Raw genomic sequence first — 27411 nt, forward strand, 5'->3', positions numbered from 1 at the left:
GTGCTGTAGCTGTGAATGAATGAACGAGCGAGTAGACGAGGGTTTTGGTTAGGGGTTTATGGTAGGGTTAATTTCACATAACTCCCCTGAGGTTTTTAACAATTGCAGAAAGCTCCCCTCAAGTTCTAAAAATTACACTTACCTCCCCTATTTTCACTATTTAAGTAATATTCTAGACCCAAAAGGCTATATTTTTCCCAAATTTCTATAATACCCTTGAGTTATAATTCACAACAAAAATATAAGGGAAAAAAATGGTTTACACTCTCTATTTATCTTTATTTCCTACCACTATTACCTACTTATCAACATCCAAATTACCATTAAATAAACACTTATCTTTGTTCTAATGTTCGTTTTACCTAAAAAATTTTCGATGCAGACTATTGTATCAACTATAAATGCTACATCATATATTCAAAAACTTACCTACAATCTCATAACAATATCAGATTTTACTTAATATACTACAATATTCATCAATATTTCTAATTTTCAATTTCATGACTACCACCTTTTTAATACAAAATAATCTAAACCATCACTACTAATATCAATATCCAATATATTCCATTGGCACAGAGTTCAAAATCAATCAAATTCTCTCTATAAGAATAATATCAATAATTATAAATCAAAAATAGAAACTCAATATAGTTATAAATATATACCAAGAACACTTTTTTTCACAATAACCATAATGGTATAACTTGTATTTAGTTCCTATTCCACTTCTTGTCCTTAATTTTTATTTTTTTATCACTGTAACTATCTTCATCTCCATCTAATTTGATAATGAAATTAGCACTCAATTTGTTATTTGACAATTTCAATGTGCTAATACCTATCAAAAATTGGAAACAAAAATGGGTGCAAGGAAACCATTTACTAATAGTGAAAAATCGAGGATTGGGAATAGATACTAAGATATATAAGTATTGGTGGTTTAGTGTGTATAATGATTTTATTAGTAGCAACAGTACACATTTGATTGATAATAATAGATAAATGAGTTTGAAAGAAAAATAAATATATGAAAAAGAGAATAGATAGTTAAATAGAAAAGACCGTGGTTTGAATTATTGGTTAATAATCGATGAGAGATTTTAATATTTGATAGAGTTTTTCAATGAGTTGACAATTAATAAATGACATTATTGTCTTTTTATCACAACAAGGGAGGTCTATGCAATTATGTAAACCTTAAGAGACCCGAGTGAAATTGTCAAAAACCTCAGGGGAGGTTTCTGAAATTATTCCGTTAGGGTAAGAACGCCTTAACAATCTTGCCGTTTAATTACACTAAATTCCCCTGAAATTAGGAATGAGTTGTATTTTGGTCCTGAATTCTTTTCTATCACCATTTTTGCCCCTCTGTGAAACTCATCAGCCACGCCTTTATCATCCAAAAAATTCCATAATGACTTTTATGCCATTGGAATTTAGTGCATAAATTTTATTTTGTCTTTCTTCTTGTTTCCAATTTTCTTTTTTTTCCCTCTTTGCCATCACTTCCCCCATCAATATTATTGTTATTGTTATTGTTCCATTTAGAATGAGATTATTAATTTTCTTTAGATTATTGTCTTGTTTTACATAATTTGTTTATTTGTTGTTTTGAGTCTAATCAGAAGCTATAACTTTGTTATATATGTTTAAGTAATTTAAATACCACATTAAATAAGATTCACAATGTGAATCTAAATGAAAAAAAAAATTGCAGTGTAAGCTATTTTTTGTATAAAGTTTATAGTGGATTATAATGAACTAAAAAGCAATTAATTAGATCACAAAAGAAATTAAAACTGAACTAAAACAAATTAAAATTTTTATTTTGTGTAATCAAATAATAAAAGGAAGTGGGGAAGGAGAAAGGGGAAATGACAAAATAAATAGAAAGAAGAAAGGAAATAAATTGGCACTAAATAGTCAAGGACTTATGTCTCATTTCATTGGCCCTTTTAAATAGGTTGAGTAAGAATAAACAATCCACCAAAACACTTGTGTAATTATGGATAGTTTCATATTGTCTCCTAAACTTTTTCACATTTGGCATGCTTTAATTTCCTACAATCAAAATAAAATCACATATAACTAAAATTGTAAAGGCAATGACACTTAGTCTTAAATTTTTTATAAGTGAAAACACTTAGTTAATTGTTCTATAATTGAAAAATGCAAAGCGACATTTTAATTGGTCAAGGGTCATGCTATAGAGCAATCCATCCTAAATTATAATTATTAACCTGTGTACGGTGGTAGATGAATAAACTAGGACTGCATAAAAAATCAGTTGACTAAAGTGATGGAAATGTAAAGTATAGGGACTAAATTTGCAAAATCTGCCAGCATTAATGCTTTTCTTTTACATTCAGATATTTTTTGAATTTTAGTTGCCATTTGCAATTATCTTGTTCTTTTTCCTTATGCTGACTACGTCTGCTGCCTCGGTGAATAAATAGTGATGGCAATTGGAGCAGGTGCTAGAAATCCAAGTGAATAGAAAGTAAAAAACAAAGGATGAATTCCACTTTCACTTTACAGAGACATGCTATAACAATATCCCATTTTATGATTATGAGGATTCTCATATGAATATGAATGGGAATTAAGAAAATTTGGAATTAAAAGATAAAAAAGCTGCTGAAAGAAAGAAACTCTTCCACTTTGAAAAAACTCTTGTAACTACTCTTTTCGATTATAACCGATGGAATCAAATCAAATTTAAATAATAAAAAAATAGATACATAAGTTAAATAGAAGAAAAGATAAGAAGAGATACTCCTGCCACCTATATATTTAATAGCTTACTCTCGTAGGGATTGATTGAGCCGTAGGCGGGGGCATTTTTCCCTGTTAGAAAAACGGGGTAGGGCCAGGGAGTATGCCCACGCCTCACAACCTGTTAAAAAATTTTAAACATATATATAAATAATTATATATATAAACTTATAATAATTATATATACAATTATGTACAAAATATATTTAATTTAATCAGTTATAAACTTATAATAATAATATTACTAATTATAAGTATTATATAATGTATATTAGTATATATAATATAATTAATTATACTAATAATTATATATGTATACTTATAAAAATTATTAATTAGTTATGCTAAATTTTATAATATATTTATACTAAATTTCTAACTATACTTAATATAATAATACTTTTTACTAAAAAAATAATAACAGTCGGTGAAACGACTGTTCTCACAAAAAAAAAAAAAAAAGGATAGGACGAGAGGAACTAATGGACAACGGGTCGGGGTGCGGGGGACCCTCCCCGGCTCCGTTGATCATTCGTAGAAATAAATGTCTCAAATGTCGCGAAGTAAACCATTTCCCCAATGTTACCTTAAAGCTTCTTGAAGCACGGAAAGTCCCATGATTTTGTTAGTTTCTCTAGCATTAAATATATCACAAGAAAAAAACTTGGTAATCATTCCTTGAAGTTACGAGACTACAAGAGACCAGATCAGAATTTTTTCTCATTGTCACGTCGCACTTCTAAGGTAATCCAGAATTACAAAATTTTGCACCAGAATTTCACTTTTTTTTAGGTTGGTCAAAATTCCCTCCAAAGAGTTGGGTCCTTTTCATCAAATGCCATCCGGGCATCCTCTCAAAGGTTTCTGTTAAATCTACTTAAACCCCTAGACTCCTTAAACCCTTGATCCCTTCTTGCTTAGAAATGAACTTGACCAGTAATAAACCCTTAAATTTCCTTCCAGAATTGCAATTTCAGGAAATGCCTGCCGGAAGCTACAAATGTGTGACAGATCCTATAACCAACTATTGTGGAGCTGATTTTCAGTCTTGCAAGAAACCCGGATTTTCCAATTCAATGATGAATTCAAGTTCAAGAATGTCAATTTCTTCAACTTCTAGGTCAAACCTAGCCAGGCCCATCAATGCCAAGTCAGAGTCATGCTTGCAGTATAGAAGGGGCCATTGCAATTATGGGGCCGACTGCATTTTCAGCCATGACATGCCTGAGGACCATTATAGAATGATGAATAGAGTAAGATTGTGTAGGTTTTTTATGAATGGGAAAAATTGCCCTTATGGTAACAGATGCCATTTTCTTCATCAGAGCGTTAAACATGCTAAGGGAGGGTCAGGCGTGGCTAGGGAGAAGGCTGCTGTTACGGTCGTGAATTCTGGGCCTGAAGAAGCTGAACGAAAAGAGAGCGATCGATTGGCTTGCAAGAGAAAGGCTGTCTTTTGGAAGACAAGGCTTTGTAACAATTGGGATAGAAATGGTAGCTGCCCCTATGGTGTGAGGTGCCAATATGCTCATGGAGAACGAGGTGATAATAAAATCATTAGATTAACCAACAGTGATAATTTTGCACGAAATGACATGATTTTGGTATATTTGCTGATCACAAGCAGCTGTCTTTTATGCGCGGTTTCTTTTTTTTTTTTTTTTTTTGGAGATTTGAGGACAAGTTATTTGCTAGTTATTAAATGTAAGCAACTAGCAACTTCTACATGACCTGCTATTCCTGAACTAAAGCCTCTTCAATAACTGAATAAAGTAACTAAAGGTACAAATAAGGGCGCACAGAACAGTAATCAGTAATGCTATGCTTTTAAAGCAAATTACTGCTTTATGATTAAAGCTATGCTTCAGCACTGGAAATTGCATTTAGTCCCTCCAGACCTTCAATGGTCGTACCTCTAGATTCCCCTGTTTGCAAGTATTTTCTTTTGCACTATGATGAACTCTATTGGCAAAGCCAACCAGGATCAAGAGAATACAAGCGGATTATATAAATCTCTGCGTGTGGGAAGACTGGACATCCATGTAAGAGTACAGGAAGCTAGACATATTTTATTTTGTTGGTAAATTGCAAAACTTTTCGGATATTTGTGGCCACACCTCTTAACTTTGAGGATTGTCGCGTCTAATCAGTTTATACAACATAAATGGTAGTATTGATTCTTGAATTGTGTGGCAGTTGTCTTGTTGACCAAGAAGTATTTGCCACAACTTAACAGTAGTTAATGCTTCTTTTCTTTTCGGTTTTTATGTGCGTAGTCCATGTGTTATCTAATTTCGTTGAATGTGAGAAAAGAAATTCCTGTTTTAGACAATGGTATTCCATCTGCTGTAACTGTTTGTAGAATCTAATGGCACAAACCTGTCATTTTAATATGGAAACTTAAAATGGTTTAAATCTAGGAAAGTTCAGCTTCAAGCTCTGTTTCCAAGTTGAATATAGCACTATTGCTCTTCTTGTTCCTGACAAAGTAGCACTACTGTTGATCTTCTTGTTCCTGCACAAATTTTTAGAACAGACAACGGAAGCTTTCTTTTTCAATGTTCAACTGCTCCACGGTACCTCACATACATTTCCGTACACAGTTTCAATTACAATGAAAATATAAAGATGAAAGAGGATAAATTGCTGACCAAGAGGATGCTGAACTGGTGCCCCATTTTTTTTCGGTTGTTTTTTGGGGGTTGGGGGTGGTGGGGAGTGGACACTTTTCTTGGTATGAGCAGGCTTTCTAAAAGAAGAAACACTGATGATTCTTTCGGTTATTTGGTTATGCAGAACTCGGCAAGCCAAGTTCCTTTTGTCCACTGGAATCTGGAAAATCTTTCACAGTAGAAAATCTTGCTTTTGATAGGGAGGATGCAGCATCAACTGGGAAGGCAATCAGAACTGACTGTACGCAGCAGGAGAAGAGCAAGAGCAAGAGCTTTTTTGTCAAGCGGGACAAAGTCAAGAAGATTAGCGGCATCTATGCTGATTGGATTGAAAGTATGCCCCCTGTCCACCTTACTTCAGCCAACCTGTGATGCTGAATTTCGAAGCCACAGATGAGATACCAAATTCTCTCTAACTTCTTGTGCAGAATGATGGAAATTGTAGTTACATTTGCTCAGAATTTGCAGATAGTTTTTGTGAGAGTTCTGCAGTTAGTTGACTTCAAAGCAGTTATATTGGCAACAAAAAATAGGTCCTTTAGTTGTTTGGAAAGTGCTGCCTTTTCCATTGAATCTTTATTCTGCAGCAACATTTTGGATTTATGGGATGTGCATCTTAACCTTATTCTCTTCTTCGTATAGCATGTAGTCTTCTGAGGGAGCTTGCAGGAATTATTTATATACCTCGTGACAGGAGTTTTTTCAAATGTGGATGACTGGATGTCTGGATCCTGCTATAACATGCAGATCCCTGACAGCAAGGAGCTAAGTGCTGCTATAACGGATAATCAAGGGCGATTAAGCATTGGTGAACATCACTAAAATGATCTTTTTAAATTTCAAAGTACCTTCCCTTGGTACTTCGTTTTTCAAATAAAGCAAGTTGCTAATCTTTAGACTAGTTGAACCACCCCAATGAATTAAGGACCGGTACATAGTTGTAGTGGCTTATCAACAAGTTCTTAATTAGTGGAACTTTTGGTCAAAATACTTATTGAAATGCTTAATCATATTGTTTGGATACATACTTATTTAAGTACTTTTCGCATTAATAACGTGGAATTTTGAATTTTTAAAACATATTTTTATTTTTATTTAGTTCAAATTTTATAATAATTTTATTAATAATAATTTTTTAAATTTTTTGTAACATAAAAGTTGCGCTAAAAGCACCAATTTTGAGCTTATACCAATTTTGAGCTTTACTAGCCAAAAGCTCTAATCCTAAATTCGAGAAATGATGCTCACTAAACATGTTAAAAATGCTTTTGTCCTCTAAATATATATATTTTTTTTAGCAAAAACACCATGATCCTAAACACGTCCTGGAGGATTTGATTTACCCTCATGCGATGATTTGAAGTATATACTATAACTCCGTAGTTCTCTCAATCAAAGGCTTGGATTTTGTTTGTTAATTCAATTTAATACTTAAATTTAATGGGTTCAGATATTAACATATTAAGATGCATTTGATAATCAAAATTAGAACATTTGAATTAATTAACTGACACTAATTTTTTCAAGCAAAACTTGCTCTAAAAAATAAAATAAGTAATAAGTAATGCGATATACAATCAAATATATCAAATTTAGTATTTAACCATTCAGTAATTTAATGAATTCATAATTCAATTTTCAACTTTCAAACTTCAATTTTTACAAACGTACCCTTAGGTTCATTTGGAATGTGAGTTTTCAAGGGAAAAAATTTTTGGAATATTTTCTCGACATAATTTGTAATTTACTTTTGTTTGTAGTTTATTTTTTTTATCTTACTTGCACTGCAAATAGCGGGAAAGTTTGAAAAGCTAAAAGCTACCGTTCTCTTAAATTTATTTTCTACAAAACTCCTATCCAAATAGGCTCGTAAGAGTAATGATATATTAGCCCTTGTAGATTCACAAATTACCATTTGACCTCTCTAACTCTTCAAAATATACACATAACTCCTTTATAGTTTTATATAGAGTAAAAACTTGATGGAAAATAGCATCCCAAAAGTTGTTAGCTAAAATACCAATTTTGCCCTCATTTAACTATTAAAGCAAACAATTGTTGACCACCTTGTATAAAACTATAAGGAAATCATATAAATAAATACAAAAATTTACAGGAAATAAAATGAATACTCATGCCCCCCATCCTCTTCCTAATACTTAAATTCCATCATTCCTCAACTAAGAAAAATTAAAGAAAAGGATAAAATGGATACTCATGCGAACCACAAGGGGTTTAGTAAATTATATGACTCCATTACGTGCAATTTTTGGAGCACTTTAGTTCAATTGTGGCAATAGTTGATGCTCTCGGTCTACTTTCACTTTATATAAAATTATAGGGAAATTATGTAAATATCTTAAAACCTTAGAACAATCATGCAGTAATGTGACAAACCACAGGTGTTATTTACCCAAAAAAATTTCTCACATTACGAGAATGGAAATGAGAATCTGTCCTCACCCGCCTTTGAATTGGATGATAATCGCGAAATGCACAATTCTGCACCTGAGAAGTTTCTAGCTTCCCCATATTCCCCTCCAAGAGTTCATCAAATCCCGCCCAGGAATCCTCTGAAATCTCAGTTAAATTTCTTCCTCTCGTCCAAAACGCTAGCTTGGTAACCTTCTTTTGTCTTAAAACCACATGACCCTCAAACTCTTCATGCATGAACACGAACACCACTACTAACAACCCCTTAAATTTCCCTTTCCATTTGGAATATGGGGCGAATCAATTCCATTACAACCATGGTTCAAAGTCGCGGTTGCGGTCTGGATCGTTTCACATCGGTCTCGGCATATCGGTCGCGATCTCTGCGAGACGCGAATTTGTGAAATATTTAATATTCTAAAAATTGTAAAAAATATGATGAACAAAAGTAATTAAAAAATTAGTAAAAATAATAAAATTCAAGTTGACTCGGGATGACGTGGAGTGACTCGGTGTGATTCGGCCGTTTCAACCCTTCACGATGACGTCTCGGCCTGTCACGTATCTCGGAAACGTTTCGTCGCGGTCTCGTCTCGTACTAGGCCGAGTCGTCTCGGTCTCGGTCGAGTCTTCGAACCATGATTACAACTGACCTCCTCCACAAGTGTTTGACGATTACTACTGGCCTCCGCTACAAGTGTTTGACGATTATTGCAGCTGATTTTCAGTTTTTCAAGAAACCCGGAATTTCTGAACCAATGCTTAAGTCAAGTTCAAGAATGTCATATTGTCTTCAACTTCCGGGTCAAACGAAGCAGGGCCCATCAATGCCAGGCCACAGCCCTGCCGGCTATATACAAGTGGCTACTGCAACTCCGGGGCCAACTGTGTATTTAGTCATGATGAGGCTGGTGAAGAGAATTACAGAACTCCGATATGGGTGTACTTGTGGGTGGCCACCAGATTAGGACCAACTGTTGGTTCTCAGTTTATGGAAAAGAATGTCCACATGGCAATAGATGCAACTTTTTTCATCTTAGTGTTAGAGATGATAAGGGAGGTTTTCGCGTGTCTAAATTTAGGCAGACTGCTGCAATTACTGTTTTGAGTACAAAAACTGAGGGTTACAGAAAACAGTTTGGTCAATTGGAACGCAAGAGGTTTATGGATTTGAAACTCTGATGGTGCTAGTCAAAAGAAACAAAAGGCAGAGCCTTTGAAGACAAGGCTCCGTGACAAGTGGGAATAAGATGGTAGCTGCCCGGATGGTGAAAAATGCTAATATGCTCATGGGTTTACGGGTATTTTGTAGTTAGATTCGTTTGGTTTACTTGATGTTGCTTCTGGTCGTAATTAGTGGATTAGTTCCTTATTCATTTGACATTTACGCAGTTACACTACCAATGGTTGGGTAAACAATGTTGGCGGCTGGTACGAAGTTTCATGGTTGGACCATATTGTTTTCCGTGAACCTTAGTTATACTGAGTATGTACACTGGTTATGGACATTTCTCTTTCTGCATTTGTGATTAGAGCCAGAGAGGTTTTCTTCGTTCTTAATTAAGTTTCTTGCTATCTGTTTTTTCATTGTTATCAAGAGGCGACTTTCATGTGATCTATTACTGCTGTATTTGGGATATTCGAAACCAAAAAGTAGAAAGATGCAAAAACAGACAACATGAAACAAGAATGACTAGTGTTTTGCACTTTAATGCAAGTTAGTGTTTTGCACTGTCATGTGATCAACTTATCCCCTGTTTGTCAGCATTGTGATTTGACAATATTTGAATTAATTTCTTAAAGCTAGTTCCAACCTGGCAGTGTAAGCACTTATAGAATGGCCTGTCAATTTTAATGAACTCAACATTTTCCAATAGTAGATGTAGCTCAGGAAAAGAGTACTTAATATTTACTGCAATCGCAAAGTGCTCTGATTATGTTAGGCTACAAGTCTACTGCTGTTGATTTTCAATCAAACGAACGGTGGACCTTGTCTTTAATGTTGAATTCTTATGGGCCATGAAGTAGTTGTCACAACTAAATGAAGATTCTTTATGAAAACATTCACTGGATATTCATGCCTGTTGTCTGGCTGTTTGATGTCCATAGCTCATCTTCCCGTGTATTTGAATTCCAAAAACGTTTGGTGAAAAGGAAATGCATTATATACATGGTGTTTATTGATGAAAATTTCAGCACATGTCAAGCCCACATTTGACTCTGATGCCACGGGATCTGCCTGCACCAGGCTATCAGAGCAAAATAAAGATAAATCTAGGAAAGTTTAACTCATACTCTACATGTGGAGATGAAATAAAAATCCTGATCTTCTTGCTTCCGAAGAATATTTGCCATGAGGACCTAGATGGTAGAGAACCTCTGTTTTAGTGCAACTCAGTTTGGTTTCTCACCAAAAAGTTGCTTTTACACTTGTATTTATGTTGGCAGGACGATGGATCTGCTGTCAAGGAGGAATAGCAAAAATGGTGCCTTTCAGGGGAGGGTCGACGGAGGGGTTTTAGAGGAATACTAATGATTCTTGTGTGTGTGATTATGCAGAACTTCAAAAGTTTGGTTTTTCCCCCCAGTGGAATCTGGAGAATCCTTACTGGCAGAAAATGTTGCTGGTGATGTAGAGGATGCAGGTATGAAGGAGATCGGATCCGTTGACAAGTAGCAGAAGCATAAGAAGTGGCTTACCAAGTGGAACAACGTTGAGAAGATTAGTCATGTCTATGCTGATTGGATTGAAAGTATGCCACATGTTCCTCCAGGCAGCCTGTGATGCCGAATTTTGAAAACGTGAATGATATACCAAAATTCTTTGTAATTATTGTTCAGACTGAAGGATAGTGTAATCTCTTTAGCAGAGATTTGTTATTAGGTCAATTTCAGACTGAAGGATAGCGTAATCTCTTTAGCAGAGACTTGTTATTAGGTGAATTTGACGCAGTTATTTTGCTAAACTTTTCAGGTGTAGCAAAAGAAAAGTGTCTCGAAGATCACTTCTTTTCTCTCTTTTGTTTGGAAAAGTGCCGTGTATTCCCTTTGATTGTGTTGTGCAGTACGTAGAGAAGAAAGAAATAGACAGCTAAGAGTAGCATGACTTTCAGCCTTTCAGGTCCCCATTTACAAAATTAGTTTCTTGCAGATTATTGTACTATTGTAAGAAGTGAAACATGATTTTTGTCAATTTTACCTTGACGGGGTATAATTGCAGTCTGAAAAAGGTTTACCAAGCTGGAACTTAGAGCTTCAAGAAATGTATTCTTCAAGTCGGCCAAAGATGCATCTTCCCCGAACTAACTAGTAATTTGAGGGTAAACGATCACTTTCATGAAAAAGAACCAATTTTGGAACATCGCTTTTTCCCTTCCTCTTGAACGCATCGAGTTACTACATTTTAGACCAACTGTTGCCCCCGACACCTCAAAAGTGTTTTCGTGATGGTCGTGATTGTGCGCATGGCACATCCTCATTGAGTTTTTTCTCAATACCGTGATTTTCCTGGGTGTTTGGGGCGGGTGAAAAAATTGCATATTCTACAGGAACGTAACTGCAACTATGATTTACAGTTGTAGTGATTGTGTTTCATAGCAGCAACACCTGTTAATGATAGTACAAGCATAAGCTGAAAATCTCGGTTCCGAGGGTCCTCCTCCATTTAAAAGAATGGAACGTAAGTTTTAAATTTAGAACCAAATGCATCTTTCTGCGCATTTGGCTGTTTCGCTATGTAGCAATTTCAGCAGAACGAGCATGTTTGATAGCTGATCTGGCCAAGGCATCCACTGGGTCTACACATTTCTTGAGAAGAGGATCATCTGGAGGCAAAAGGCCTTGCATGTCATCAGAGGCAAGGATTATAGTGTTTACGGCTCTCACCAGAAGTACTTGCAAAGCAATTCTGAACAAATTTTGAGCTCCTTCAATGTCTTTTCTGATTAAAGCTTCCATTGCTGGGAGTACAGTGTGTTCCATGGTAGCTTTATCCGGCACCATGACCTCAAACCCCTGCATTAATAAGCTCAGGATTTTGGAAATACACACGTTTTCATCAGCATGAAAGGTAAGGGCCTAAAAGGCTAGCAGAGTTTTCAACCAGCAATAGACGCGCCTCGGTTAGAACCTCACTAGCTAGATGCGTCATTGCCCCAAGCGCAAAGATAAAGGCTAGCAGATTTTCACTTCCAATTCGAACAGATGAAATGGGCACATTCCATAACTACAAGCCAAAGCATAACAAACAGACAAAGCATAAAAGCATCAACTGCCTACAGATGTTTGCTCTGCAGGATACTTTCATCTTGCACATAGAAGTCTATTACTCACTGCTCCCTGCCTTAAGTTTTAACATAGTATTAGATAGAAGTTGTCAGAAGGCTTTTAGTTAAAAAGCCAGACTAGTCGTCTAACTAAGACTTGCTTGCTATGTGTAGCACCATCACAAGAGAGACGTTATTAAGAAAACCTATCGAAGTAAATTATGCAGTCAAGAAAGTAAATCCTGTATATTAAGCCTGAAATCTATAGCAGGCAAAAGGCCACATCGGAGTAGCTTATAACTAACAGCATTAGTCATGTGCAATCACCAAACATTAACATTAATCATGCAACATTTGCAAGGGTTACACAACTAAATTGTGGTTCTTTATTGTCATTTGGAACTCATGAAGCTAGATGCTCGAGAAGTGAAAGGCTTTTTATTGTCCGCTTCACTAATATTGAAGGCAAACATGTACACAAATGTATGTCAACTTTCAGAAGCATTTCATGCAAAATTTCTTTATGATCGATTATTATAATAACAGGTAGCATTAATCCATGCTTAAGGCAGAAATCTCAACACAGAGCATCATTTCAGTAGTCAGTACATATTTTTGTTCAACCTAAAATTCACCCCAAGGGGAAAAAAAAGAATAAAAAATGGAGAAAAGGGACAGAAAACAAGAAGAAAAGACACGCACTAGATGGAAATACCTCATTTTGAAGTTTCTTCTGATAAAATCCGGCAGCTAACGTCGCATCACTTGCAATAATTCCAATGCGTAGTGGACTTCCAGCTTCAAGAGGCTTCATTTTTGCTTCCTTTAGCTCCTTGGCAACACATTCGCCTATATGAAGAAAAGGTACAGAACATCCTTCTGCAACCTCGTCATACCATGAATGGGATACATGACAAGGCGTCACAATGCAACCAGCTCCAGAATTCTCCAGAAATATTCTCTTGGTTCTCAGATTTGAAACAGCTGGACCATGATCCTTAGCTCGATGTTCACCCTTACTAGTAAGGAAAGGCAAAGAACTCCTTTCGTGGAACAAAAGCTCCTTGCTTAGTACTGGATCAGAGCAAAGAACAAAAGGGATGCTGCTACTCTCGGCATCCTTCGAACTCCAGTCCACCAATTTCTTGGCAAACTTCACAGTGGATACAACTGAGGCACCACCAATAACTCCTACTGAGTTGCGAGAAAGCAATGAACCACCACCATCTATTAGAGCACTAGTTGAGCGAGAATTCTTGCTAAAGTCCAGTAGATCACCGCTTTCTTCAATTTTTGGGATAATAGAAGATGGAGATAAAGCAAGAACAGGATTTCTCCTGACCGTGTTCTGACTTCTCTGCCTGCTTATAAAACCCAAAGCATGAGATGGATGATTCAATGACTGAAAAGAGGCTGCCATGCTTATCAATATCAAAGCAGAAGAGAGTACCAGAAAGGAATTCTGTTTAACTTTGGCCTGTTATGCGCTAAACTCTGTGAATTCTTCTGCAAGAACCCAAAGCTAGGCGTATCCCAAATTTTATACGAATCCAATTTGGCTAAACTTCCTTGCGCCCTCGTAAAAAGACTGCTCCTTTTGGCTTTGCATACAAAATCTCAAAAGCAGGCGCTCCAGAACTTTGATTTCCAGCCTCTAGAGCCCCATAATCTGGTCAATTTGAAGTTTTATTAAGCCCTTAAATAAAAAATTCCACCCGGATTCTTGTACTGTTGAAAGGGATACCTAGAAAACGGGTCCAGGCTCAGCCTAATTAAAACTCAGCAACGATTCTCTCAATTTCCATATCTTTCTGCTTCCTGAAAGCCAGCTTTTGATTGTATCTAAAATCTTTAGACCCCCAAATAGCAACCTTCAATCAGATGACAGCTCAAACAGCCACCAAATCTTTTCTTTCGGAATTTCAGAGGCAAAACTCCCAAAAGAAAGCATAAATCTCTGTGTGTTTATTCTACAGCAAAGCAGAAAAGGAAAATATTAAACATTTAAACTTGAAAATGCGGAGTGGGCTGGCAAGCTCCTAGTACGAGAGACGTTACTTCTGTATACACTATAAACAAACCAATTACAGATCATTCGTGGCAAAACTCAACTTTGGAATGTTTGTGTAATGGTCTATCTATCATGTTTTTTGGTCTAGAAAAGCGAATTACTTAAACAATAACTACAGGACAAGATTCATTGCTAGTTTTAGAGATCTTACATCATCGAGCATGCTTTGATGTTGGGCGATAGTGCAAGTGGGGACTGGCCTAATTGGACGAGGTATGGTAAGGGTGATGGGTCTTGAATCTGCATGATTAATGAACGTTACAGGTCCCAACCAACTTGCTGCTGTCAATGGTTGTCTTTGGATAGAGTAATTATTTACTGCATAAATAATTCCTACAGCTCATCATCAATAACTTAGCTCGATTGGCTTATTATCGAGATAAGGGTTCTGTTGGTTGAAAGATTAAACAGTTTACGGCCCGATTTAGTCAATATTTATTTATGCAGTTTGCATATTCTTTCTTGGAACAATAAGATTATGCCTTAATATACTAAAAACAGCTTGTCAAATAAGCTCCAAAATGGAACAAAAAGACTTCACAGAAGTCTGAATGTCAATCAAACCACCTGGCAACATTTAAGACTGATACTCCAGTCTCGGTGATATCACGGCATTGTACAAAAGCTTATATGTTACAAAATTGTAAATAGCTAGTGAGCACATGATGAAATGAATCAGGAAATGGAACCAATTTTCGTTTACAAGCCTTGTGGCACTAGTTGATGCTCTGTCAGAATAAGCTACAGCTAGATGGGAAGTGAAATACACACCGGCTAACTTGAGATGACCATTTGTGTCAAAGTAGACGGAATACTACTGTCTTGGTTTGGGCTAATTCGCATAGTCAGAAAGTTAAAATAGAGGCAGCAAAATGGCAATGCCTTGACAAGTCCATTTCCCCTCTTCTGCATCATCTTTGTGAAAAAAATCCAGAAATGTAAAACAAGAAGTTATCAACTCATTTACGCTTTGCTTTTGAATGCCTGAGCGGATGAATAATATGTTTAACTTTGCTACTGCGGATTAGCTTTCTGACATCCCCTCTAATAGAAAAGAAAGCAGAAAGCACAGCAATGTACATTGAACGGTACATGCAAACTTCTTTAGAAGGATCGTTAGGCGCATGCTTTCCAAAATTGACTTCCCTGGCAATTCCCAAAATGATGAGCATTACCCCAAAGAGGCTCATCCTTCCAGATCTCATTAGACCTAGAAATGCTCCAGCTAAAGAGAAGTAGCTTCCTGCAAGAACCTGCATGGCGCAGAAAGTAACCGCGTCATTAGCTTAAGAAAACAGGTTTCAGAGGAAAAACCAGTGCATTCTTCTCTATTGTGCTGTATCGCACGCGAATGGGATAACACAAACCTCCATGTGCTTGAGATCGATTGTTGACGGCCCTTTACCCATGTTGATGAATTTCCCAGTGCTCAGCAAGTCGTTGTAGGTCGGCATGCTTGTTTTCTTGGTAATGGCTTTTGCAATGGCTCCAGGAGACAGAATGATCTTTACTACCACTGTAGGAAGAACCTCACTCGCAATCAGCTGAGAGGATGTCACCTCCATAGGTGTTTCGCACATGCCAATTCTACATGGGAATCTGAGGTCAAAAGTACAATGTTTCAGAAATCAAGCGATCTTCAGTTGCAGCCCCTACTGGAAATTTGAAAAATGCAGGTGACAGAATTCTCAGCACTACATTTGACATTGGTATCAAAAACAGTAGAGGCGGATAAGTACTGCAGTAGTTAGTTTCTCTCTGTTTTTTTAATTTTCTTTTTAGTGCAGCACTTCTTTGAGCGCTGATTGGTTTTTCACTATATCATTACCTTTCCTTTTTTTTTTTCATTCAACTAACGTCAAGCTCTTCACAAGAAGCATCAAGTCAGGGTACTGGGGACAATAAATGGGAAAATCATCAAGAAATTGCCCCAGAGCTGTGATCTAGCTCGACAACATCCCGTCTCTAGATCTAAATCTTACAATTTGAATTGAATTCTATCCAATAATTCAAATTGATTGATGTATATGTTATGATTTTTATAGGATAAATTTGCACAAAATAGGCGTTAAACTTGAATTTGCAACTCATCCATTTATACCGGACAGAATTCAACTTACGAGACTCCAAATCCTCCCTCCCTTAGCTCGGAAGGTTCAGGACTTACACAAGAAGATGCATATAATTGATCCAATATCCATCCACAGGCTGGAATCTCAATCAACAAAAAGAGCACTGGTCCAGAGGAGCAAGGATGGCCGCCTAATAGTAATAGTACATGGGATTATATGGCATATCTTATAATTGTCAAAATTCCCAATGACATGATTGCTTTGGGAGCTAATCTTTCAAAATAAGGGGACCCATTACATAACATTGAATGATGTGCTACGTCTTCAGGGAAACTAATAAAACAATAAAAGAAGGACCCAACAAATTTTTTTTTTTTAAAAAAAAAGGAAAAGATTGAATCAAATAATTGGGCGTAAGCAGGACATGGTGACATATTAAAGATGCACGCAGTAAATAACCTGAAAAGAGGAACTTGGAAAATAATGAGGAGGAAATAAATTTGAGAAGCGACGCGAGAAATGATCCTGGCCCATTTCTTTGACAACGACGCCATAGCCAATTGCCCGATGAGATGATAAGTCTGGTACTTTGTACTTTTCTTCCTTTCCCGCAAATAGCAAATTCACGACCCGACGACAGTAAGGCCATGTTTGGTTCCCATTTCTATTCTGTCGTGAATAGCGACGTGTCCTCGTGATTTATTTATTTTTTGGGGGTTGCATTACCACCATTCGCTTGTTTGTGGGTTTCGCCTTTCATAATTCTCATCATCACCTGCATTCATTCATGTCCTCCTAAATCTAATCCGAATTGTTGTTTGATTTTTTTGTCAAACACCGATTGTTGTTTTTCAAAACGAGTTTGGATAAGCTTTCAACTTTCAAAACTTACGCTAGATCCTTTTGGACGAACTTTGTGATTAAGGAACTCAAATATTTTGCCGTTTTCAACAGATAAACCTCTATCATGATTTTTAGTCGCTATTTTTTGTCGTTTTTCATCAGAGTTCTTATCGAATATCCAATGACCAATAGATGCTTGTAGTGTCGGAAACCATCTGCGTAGCTTGCGGCTGTTAACAACCTTTAGGCAAAAATTCATTCCTTTTTTTTTTTTTTTTTTTATTATTATGGGGGCATATATATGCACCATGAACTTTCCTCAAATATCTTCTACTGAAGTGTGTGATAGTTTAACTATTGTAGCTGCATTTCTTTGATCTCAAACGGCAACTCGGTTCATTGAATCTTGGGTTAATGATGAAATTCCTTCCATGAATGGGACCCGATAGTTTCCACTATCGCAGGTACAAAAATAGAAGAGCAGAAGAAGCTCTGTAGCATCTTTGACAATTGATGGATGCAGAGTAGAGTAAATGATGAAGAAGGCATTTCAATTTTCATCATCATATTGATCGGTCCAAAGAACAAATCCCGCTGCGGCCAACTCAGAATTTAAAATTCAAATCACAAAAGGCACAAAGGTAGATTTAGTATTGAATTGAGCGCTCCCATGTGACTGCGAGTCAGATTTTCAGTTCATGTGGTCACACATCCCTATGCAAAAATCCCGCCCTCACATTCACAATGATAAGGGAATGCACTAAAATAATTGTCCCAGTCCCAGCCCACCAATAATTGAAGTTTGTGCCACATAACATATTGTTGCCTGTTCATTCTTCCTCCGTGCTCTCTTTAATTTCAGTATGTGGAGCAACCTTCCCTTTGATCTCCTAGCTAACGTCTTCTCCTTCCTTTCCCCTGACTCCTTGGCCTGCGCCAAATCCTCCTGCCGCCATTGGCATCAATGTGCTAGGTACTTCGCCACGCAGGAGTCGCCGCGGCGGCATCCACCATGGTTCATAGCCTTGCCTAATCGCAGCCGCGGTCTCTTTTGCTGTGCTTCTAATCCAATTGACAACAACAACAACAGCAGCAGTTGGTACATGTTACCGCTTGACTTTCTCCCAATCCCAACCCGACCCGTTTCTGCAACAGCTGGTCTAATTCTTCTAAGATCAACTAGCACTACGCCTTTTCAATTAGCCATATGCAACCCTTTTACCAGGCAATTTAGGCACCTGCCGATGCTAAATGTCACCAGGATTAATCCAGCGGTTGGGGTCATGGAATTGGATCCAGGCCATCAATTCGGCGAGCTCAACTTCAGGGCCTATGTTGCCGGTGGCATGTCTGAAGCGCCGGGCGGCGGCGCGTTGTACGAGCCAAAGGTGGAAATGTACGATTCGCGGTGTGACACGTGGAAGGTTATCGGATCAATGCCAGTGGAATTTGCAGTGAGACTAACAGTTTGGACACCCAATGAAAGCGTGTACTCCAATGGGATCCTGTACTGGATGACATCAGCCAGAGCCTATAGTGTGATGGGATTTGAGATTGCTACAAATAACTGGAGAGAATTGAGTGTGCCGGTTGCTGATAGGCTGGAGTTCGCAGCATTGGTGCAGAGGAATGGGAAGCTGACGCTCCTTGGTGGCAAGTGTGGTGGTGATGCGTGTATATGGGAGCTGGGAGAAGGGGATGTATGGCGTATGATTGAGAAGGTGCCATTTGAATTGGGATGAGATTTTTGGGAGGAAAAGGCTGTTGGGATAGCACCAAATGTGTTGGCAATAATGGGATAGTTTGCCTGTACAAGGATCTTGGATCGGGCATGTTAGTTTGGAGGGAAGTTGTAGATGAGGGCAGGTGGGAATGGTTTTGGATTGATGGATGTTGTTCGATAAGAGGCCAGCAACTGCAGAATTTTCAGATTAAAGGACTCCTGCTACATCCAAATCTTGCTCATTCCTCCCTCCTCAATGCATAAGCTTGATTTGTTATTCCGTCGCTTTTTTGTTGGTGTTTCTTATTCTTCCTCTTCCGATAATATCAGTTGTGATTTTCAGCTACATATCAGTTAATCATGTACGATCGAATTCAAAATTCAGGTGCGAATTGCCAAGTTCTTTTTCAGTTGGAAACGTATTGGCGGCTTGGCTCCCGCAACCGCCTCCAGAAGGAATTTTGTAGCCACTCAAAGTAGAATCTTTTGCACCGAAGGCCTCAAGAAAGTAGAAGATACTCGATCACAGACTAGGGAGTTAGTTGTTCACTGTAAACTGTCATTCTCTTCATCAAGCAATAAATTGAGTTCGCCTGCGGGCCTTGATTGGCTCAGCAGTGGTTCTGCACGTTTCTGGACCGGAGTCCTTTGTTTCGAATCTTGTAGTCCGAACACTGAAATCAATTCAATATTTTGTTTTGATAGATCTGAAATCAATTAACATAAGATATTGCAAAATGGTATGATGATGATAATTTTCCTAACTTAAGTGCCACAGTGGTGTTTAAGTTTTACTACTACATCCCAGCTAAATTTCCCAATGCAATAGTTAGCCGACCGGCATTATACACGACCGTGGTCCGAAGCCACGAGTCGGTTGGTTGTGAAATTGCTATTTGTCCTCCTAAGTTTGTCCATATCTGTCCTTTTCTTTCTATTACTACTAAAAGATAAATCTTTTAAGGCTTCGACTTACGCTTTTTCTAATGGATTCCGGATGATGTCTTCGGAGGTAAAAGTTAAAACTACTGCGGTAACTCAAGACCAAAAACAATGGGTCGTGGTTAAACTGGTTAGAACGGATCCTATTGCAAAGTCGCCGCAGACCAAACCCGAAACCGGATTCTTTCACCTCCAATCATGAAAGATCCGACCTGTATGTATTACTCCGTTTTACTACTATTCTAACTTGACCTGCTTCATCCTATGAATTACAAACAATATACTTAAAACATAGTACCTGTCAAAATGGACTCTTTATCTAACTACAATAAATGAATAAAATGATAGAGTAGTATCATGTAGTGGCTGACTCATTGCTGTTGAAAACTTGGGCAAAGTGACTAGTGGATTTCTTGAAGCCAGTTTCGTTTTTCATCATTGGCTCGAGGAAGCTAGTCAAAAGAGTTATTCTCCTGAGATATCTGGAGGGGATATCTTACAAGCCGTTTTCGTTTTGCGAGATCTTTTGAGGTAATATTAATTGAACACCCCATGACTGCTTTCCTTGTATGCATTTTGTGATTGGTAGTTTCTGAATTTTTATTAAAATGGGTTCTCTTGCAATTCAGAATGGTAGAGGTCTTGCATATGCTGCGTGTTGGGATTTTTCTATTATATATGATATCAAAGAAAGATCAATTTTTTATGAGAAACATTTTCGGAGCTGGGTTTTGAGTATTTAGGAAAATTTTTTATCTGAGTTACGCTATATGAGTTTGTATCAGTTGAAAGGCTCCCGGAGCCTATGAGCATCAGAATCAGTCGATCAGATGTTGCCAGTGCAGCACTTGGTTTGGTATATTAGCTGCAAAATTGATGTTTCTGATTCTTAATATGACTTTCTTGGGTGGACTTACAAGACCTAATTGCTGGCATATATAGCGGGAATATTATATACTTAATATTTTGAGTGCTGAGGATCCATTTGCTCGGGGGTTTTTCCTATACTCAGAGAATCAGGTTGTGATTGCGGTAGTTTTAGTGGTTTTCAGTGGAAGAAATTTCTTTGGAACATGATAAAGCTGTTACGTTTCTCCAGTCATAACTGCCACTTTACCATCTTCAAAGGATTTTTCCCATAGGTCTGATTGTAATTTACTGGTGTGTATATTTGAGTTGTCAGGTGAGCTCTTGTAGAAACCAAATAGAATGTCTTGCACAAATAATGCGTTGAAGGAGTTCTGAATATAGTGGTGGTGCAGATAGATTTAAGTTGAAATGGATGCCCTGCAAGTTGTTTCCTCCGCAATGCAGATTGTTTCAAGTATGGTTGCTGCTATTGGATCACTAGAGCAAGCATCTAGAAATCTTGATGATGCTCCAAAGAGAATTCGAATCCTTGAGGAATTTGTGTCTGAACTCGAAAATTTGGTCCTCAAAACCAGGCAAAAACACGTGTATAAGCTCCATGATTCCCGTTTGGAGCGCCAAATACAGAGCTTGAATAATCTTATTGATCGGCTGCATCCAAACATCACAAAGGCAAAAAGGATAGTGTCAAAAAGCAAATTTAAGAACTTTGCTAAAGTTGTATGGAACTCAATGGCTGGTGATCCTCTTGCAAAGATTTTGCTTTCGATACAGTATGACTTGAAATGGTGGCTTGAATCTCAGAATTTGTCAAGGGATGTCGAGAATGTTATAGAAAGGACAGCTAGAAACATCCCAAGTCGATTGAAGGTAAACTCAGATCAAGGCTACCCGATATTGGGTAAGTGCTCTTTTGTGCAAAACATGCTGGAGAAAGATGATACTCACCATGTTATCTTAATTGTTGGACTGTCTGGCATTGGGAAGACATGTTTAGCTCGTCAAGTGGCTTCTGATCTTCCATCAAAATTTGTAGATGGTGCCATTGAACTTCGATTTGGGCAATGGTGCAGCAGGGCTGCTTGCAACGGGAACAAGGCTGAATATCAGAGGCGATTGACAAGGAAACTGACAAAATTCCTGGTGCAGATTGGGTCTCAGAAAAAGATGCAGGATGAACACTGCAGAGATCTTGAAGACATTGGTTACTTGCTTCAAGAAGCACTATATGGGAAGAGCATTTTGGTACTCCTTGATGATGTCTGGGAACAAGATATTGTTGAACGTTTTGCAAAGTTGTATGATAACAACTGTAAATACTTAGTAACAACTAGGAACGAGTCTATCTATGAGATAACAGAAGCTGAGAAAGTAGAGTTGAGTAAGGATGACATAATGGAAATAAGCAAGGCAGTTCTTCTACACCATACCTTTCTTACGGAGGATCAGCTACCAGTATGTCCTTCTACCATGTCTTGCACTGTTTTATGATTGCTAAAACATGAGCTGTGTATATCATTTCACTGCTTTTGTGATTGCTGTGCATTTATCGTCATCCCCAGAACATTTGTGCTGTAAATGCTGTTCATCAGCAATGGCATTGCTGGTTTCATGCTTAAACTATTTTAATTCCAAATCCATTACTGACTCAAGCATATCTGATATCTCTGTACCATGACTTCTAAGAACGAATGTTTAATTTTTTTGTTTTTCAAAGAATGCTAGGACTCTCAAAATAATCAATTAGCTTGTCGCTGTTTTTTCTTTTCCTGCAATAATCTTGGTCGATTTCACCTTAATTGTTAAAAACTCAAAACGTACAATCCTTGGTCTAGTGGCTAAGGTTGAGGTCCCAGCACTTAGATGTCTTGGGTTTAAAACCCCCCCTCCCCCTCTTCGCCTTCTTGCTTCTTAAATCTCACCCGCCCCTGCTAGAAAATTTTTTTTAATATATGTGCTTTTTTTGTTCTTTTATAATCTGGTGTTATGGAACTTTGTTTCATCAATAATCTGTTTATTTTCCTAAGTTTTGAGATTTTCTTGTTTCACAGGAGGTTGCTGAAATGTTGCTTGAACGTTGTGGTCACCATCCTTTAACAGTTGCTGTCATGGGCAAGGCTCTTCGCAAAGAAGTAAGAGCTGAGAAATGGGAAAAGGCCATATCCGACCTATCAACATATGCCACATCTGCACCAGGTCCAATTTTATATGTAAATGAGAAAGAAGCTGAGACCACCGTTACCATATTTGGATCACTTGAGTTCAGCCTTGAAGTGATGCCAGAAGACTCAAGAAAGCTGTTTATTGCTTTCGCTTCTCTTTCATGGGCAGAACCTCTTCCTGAAGCTTGCCTAGAGGCCATATGGTCGGTTATTGGGCAGGAAAATTTGTTTCCTCTTACAGTTTGCAAGCTTGTTGAAGGTTCTCTACTGATGAAAACTGATGCCACTTCTATATACCAAGTACATGACATGGTTTCCCTATACCTTAACAGCAAGGAAAATGATTCAGTTATTATGCTTCTGACAGAATCTACTGCTGAGAAATCAGCATTTATCAGTCCCTGGCTTTTTATTTTTGGGAAGAATGCAGTTAAAATAGTTTCTGAGCAAAAGATTGAATCTGCCCTTGGCTCTTCTGAAGAAAAGCAGGCAATTATTGTCTTGGAATCAATTATTCAAGCATTCATGTCTAGCGAATTAATCTCAGAAATTGAGGCCACCAGAGCAAGCTTGAGTAGGATTTTAGGACCCAAGATTGGAGATCTGATGTCTGCTGAATCACAGAGTCTGGTTGCTCTCTCTGCAAAAGCAATCATCAGCATTTTCACGAAAGCTGATTTCTCCAACTACTTGCCATCCCTTGAAACTACTGGTGCAGTTGATAACCTTGCAGATATATTGCAAGTCTGTGATGACCCTATGGTCCAAACTAACATTTCAACTGTCCTAGCAAAGCTTGCTGAGTTTGGAACCCCTGGCACAGTAGATAAGGTCCTTCAGAGAATTCCGTTGAGTCAGCTGGCAGATTTGCTCTCTCCTAGTGCTGAGGAATGGCATGACAGTGTATTTACAACATTGATTTCATTAATGAAAGCTGGAAAATCGAAAGCTGTTGAGAAAATGTTTGCTTCTGAGTTAGATTAGAGCTTGATTAGACTTCTTGAGAATGGGTCTGATGTTACTCAACACCATGCGCTTGTCATATTGAAGTCATTTTATGAGCTTGGAGGTCCAACAAATGGATCACTTGGCCCTGGTATTCTAAAGTTGCTGCCTTGGCAAGCAAGACTTCGATTGGAAAAATATGTGTTGTCAAATCAAAACTCTCTCCCTTCACCAAAGCCACAGACTTTTGATGATATCATCCACAAAATGCTGGAAAATAGTGACAAGCGAATACTGGAAGCTATGCAAGATGTCATACCAATAGTAGAAAAAGCAGGAGAACCAATAATCGGAGACATGATCTTAAGAAGTCTCCTTGTAAAACGATTGTCAGAACTCTTGCAAGGACGCCAAGAACAATACCTTTTGAAGGCTGAATCTGCCTTTGTACTAATGAAGCTCGCTTGCTCTGGAGGGGAGCCCTGCATTAAGAAAATACTTGAATATGACATCATTCAAGAACTTGTTAAAATGATGCAATGTGACACTCCTGAGCTACAGGATTCAGCCTACACAACCCTACATCAAATGCTTTTTGCCCAAGGTGGAGTTCTTATTCTAGATCAGATGTTTCAGATTGGACAGATTGATAGGTTAGTTAATTTGATTGAGAGCAAGTCAGCGAAGACCAGGGAGGTAAGCTTGAACTGTGTTCTAGATGTAGTTGAGGTGGGAAATAAAATCTGCTTGGAACGGATGTTTTCTTTGCAAGTAATTGAAAAGCTGGCCAAAATTGAAAAGAGTCGTGGGGGTTCTGGCGCAACTGTGGTTGGGTTTCTGAAGGGTATTAGTAAGTGCAAGCATCTGACAACCGCAGAGCGTTGGGTGATGAAGCAGCAAGTAGTTAGGAAGGCAAGGGCAGCACTTAAAGGCCATAAATTTGAAACCCAAGTTATGGCAGCTATTGATGCCTGTCTTTCTGAGGGTTCTAAAGGTGCCAGTAGTACCAGTAGTAGAAGAAGACACAAAAGATAATTCAAGTCTGTGCCTATAGATCCAACGATGACATGATTATTTTCTACAAGAATATGAAAGATTGGTATTCTTAAATTGGTTTGTGATTATTTCAACCTTAGCATTTTCGATTCTAGTGTGCATAACCTACTGCAATCACGTAGCCACAGAAGGGGATAAAAAAAAAAAAAAAAACTCTTCAGATTGTCAGCACAAGATGACTCTGTATTTTGATCATAGATAGAACACTCGACAAAATTCGTATCTTGCATTCGTTTATCCGCTTCCGAGGATGTTTGATTGGGTGAAGTTTGTGTAGATTAGCTCGGATTTGCAAATCAAAGTTCTTAATGGGCATCAAGGAGTGGACTTTGGATATGAAGGGGTAAAATTAAATACATAAATCTAAGGAGGCCTCATTTATTACAACCCAATGTTGTTAGACCCAAAAAAAAAAAATTGCTTTTAGACGCCCAATTTCAATTTGGATTGAGAATACTTCTTTTGCGACTTTCTTTTTGTCTTAAAATTTCATCCGGGCAGGGCTCAATTCAGTGCTTAGATATAGAGGCATCGAAACGGGTGATTCGAATGAGTTTGAGCATGTTATTATTGGATAATGGATATAATTGGTTAATTCATTTATACTCATTTAATAAATAGATATGAATATATCTAACTACCCATTTATGAATCATTTAAAATTTTACTTATTTTTTTCATTTTTTCGCATGTTGTTTAACAAGAAATAATGGTATTTTATCATTATTATGTTGGTAAGAAATTCAAATTTATTTGCTCAACGCTCACTAAAAATTGAATATAAGTATATAATTATTCTTAAATTGATATCAATGGATAAAAAATCAAGTCAACTCATTACCCATCAATTAAATGAATTTAATTGGATATTCATTTAGATTCATTTAAAATCAATGGAGGGTTATTGGTATACGGACTCGGACAGATCAACCTAACTAGGGTTGTGATCACGGACCACTCCAGAAGAAGACGCATCCTCCTCCTCCGATTGGCTACTATGTCGACCATGAAACCTCATCCTCTCCTTCTCTCAGTGCACTTTGGCTGCTTGCTAAGCCATGTTGTCCTTAACACATGGCTTAGACTAACTCTATTTAACAACAGGAGTTAACAAGCTGACACCCAGGGGAGATAAAAGCATGGCATTCCCTATGCCAAAAACAAAGAGGAATCCGATCTTTTTAATGTAAGATCAGAATAGGATGAGGGCATAAAATACGTAAATAGGACCCGTCAAAGTGGAAATGTAGACAGAAACAACAATTTGTGATAACATCATTACTATGCACAAAGTCTTCTATGATAGTAATAAATACAAGGGATAATAGTAGAAACCTCTTTTGAGATTTCTCCCAATATCACTTGACACTTCTGAAGTTTTAAAAATAATCACTTACCTGTCCTAGTGATTGCAAAGAACTATATTGATCCTTATTTGACACATAATTCATATTTCAAATAAATTGAGCTCAAAATTTTTTTTTTTAAAAAAAAAGAAACAAAAGCCACTTTATTCTCTTTCTCCGACAATCTCTCTTATTCATTTTTATGGATGATTGTGTGATTTTTTATTTTTAAATTATAGGAAATTGAGGTTTGTTTATCTTTTGAACTTTTATGATTGTGATAGACTGAAGTACGATTTCTTTGTTTATTTTGAGTTGATTTTTATAACAATTAGTACAACTTAAAGGCTTGGGCCATTAGTTGAGACGAAGTTGAGAAAAAATATAAGATTTATAAGAAATCGATTTTGAACATATAGAGTTAAATTGGAGCTTGTATATTTATTTACAAATATCTTTTTATTTTTCAAATTTATAATTTTTATGGTCTATAGATTTGTGATGTTGAGGTACTACTAGCGATTGTTTTTTTTTGTGGTGATTTTTCTTGGAGTGAACAAAGTGGTTTAGGAATTTTTTTTTTATTTAGCAAAATATGCAAAAGAGTAATTTAGGGATTTTTTAATTTTATTACACAAATAACAAAAGTAAAGGAGGTAAGAGATGTTTTTAAAACTTTAGAGGTGCTACATGATATTAAGAAGAATCTCAAGGGTGATTTTTTATATTATCCCAAAATATAAACAAATGATAAAAGATTAGTAAACTTGTAATGGGTCTTTGGTCCTCCAATGCACCAGAAAAAGAAAGAAGAAAAATGCAAACAAATGATAAAATATCTCTAGGAGAGTACAACAGTTTCCCATTTCAAATATATCGTTGGGTAAGTTTCGAGGGATTGATATGATATTGGCACGAACTTAGAAGTTAGAACCAATAACATTAATTACACAAAATAATCGCAAGTTGCGCCAATAGCTATAAATCCAAAATACTGATCAACTTAACCAAGTTAACTCAGTCAGTAAAAATTTCTACCAGAATTAGGATTGCAAATGAATCGAGCTGCTTGCGAGCAGCTCAAGTCGAGTTGACCAAATTGAACTCGAGTTCAAAGTTCAGCTCATTAGTAAGCGAATCGGCTAGATTATATATATATATATTTATTTATTTATTTATTTATTGTTATTATTATTATTATTTTAATAGTAAAATTACATATATATATCC

At 37.1% G+C, this 27411-nt stretch overlaps 3 protein-coding genes, 1 non-coding gene and 1 pseudogene across 5 annotated transcripts; 2 read left to right on the top strand and 3 right to left on the bottom strand.

Annotated features, from left to right (window-relative positions):
- Window positions 1–11426: 11426 nt before the first annotated feature.
- On the bottom strand, window positions 11427–14375 carry LOC113767332 (aspartate racemase). The gene is made up of 2 exons (XM_027311384.1): window positions 12867–14375; window positions 11427–11900 (listed from the first exon to the last, which is right to left on the bottom strand). The coding sequence occupies exons 1-2, from the start codon at window positions 13569–13571 to the stop codon at window positions 11619–11621; spliced, it is 987 nt and encodes a 328-aa protein (XP_027167185.1). The 5' UTR covers window positions 13572–14375; the 3' UTR covers window positions 11427–11618.
- LOC113769679 lies at window positions 11900–12054 on the bottom strand. The gene has a single exon (XR_003468228.1). It is a non-coding gene; the product is annotated as a U4 spliceosomal RNA (small nuclear RNA).
- A 768-nt stretch (window positions 14376–15143) lies between the features above and the next one.
- LOC113767910 lies at window positions 15144–16848 on the bottom strand. Its single transcript, XM_027312114.1, has 3 exons — window positions 16754–16848; window positions 15590–15821; window positions 15144–15475 (listed from the first exon to the last, which is right to left on the bottom strand). The coding sequence occupies exons 1-3, from the start codon at window positions 16846–16848 to the stop codon at window positions 15182–15184; spliced, it is 621 nt and encodes a 206-aa protein (XP_027167915.1). The 3' UTR covers window positions 15144–15181.
- Window positions 16849–17914: 1066 nt separating this feature from the next.
- Window positions 17915–19474, top strand: LOC113768136 (annotated as a pseudogene).
- Window positions 19475–20205: 731 nt separating this feature from the next.
- Window positions 20206–24904, top strand: LOC113767403 (disease resistance protein RGA2-like). 2 transcript variants are annotated; one of them, XM_027311484.1, is made up of 3 exons: window positions 20206–20333; window positions 20432–22127; window positions 22724–24904. In XM_027311484.1, the coding sequence occupies exons 2-3, from the start codon at window positions 21081–21083 to the stop codon at window positions 23816–23818; spliced, it is 2142 nt and encodes a 713-aa protein (XP_027167285.1). In that variant the 5' UTR covers window positions 20206–20333; window positions 20432–21080; the 3' UTR covers window positions 23819–24904. The 2 variants fall into 2 exon arrangements, with proteins under 2 accessions (XP_027167285.1, XP_027167286.1); XM_027311485.1 differs by having other exon boundaries at window positions 20206–22127.
- The last annotated feature ends 2507 nt before the right edge of the window (window positions 24905–27411 follow it).

The sequence above is a fragment of the Coffea eugenioides genome, chromosome 4 (genome assembly GCF_003713205.1).
Source record: "Coffea eugenioides isolate CCC68of chromosome 4, Ceug_1.0, whole genome shotgun sequence".
In the NCBI taxonomy this organism is placed as follows: Eukaryota; Viridiplantae; Streptophyta; class Magnoliopsida; order Gentianales; family Rubiaceae; genus Coffea; species Coffea eugenioides.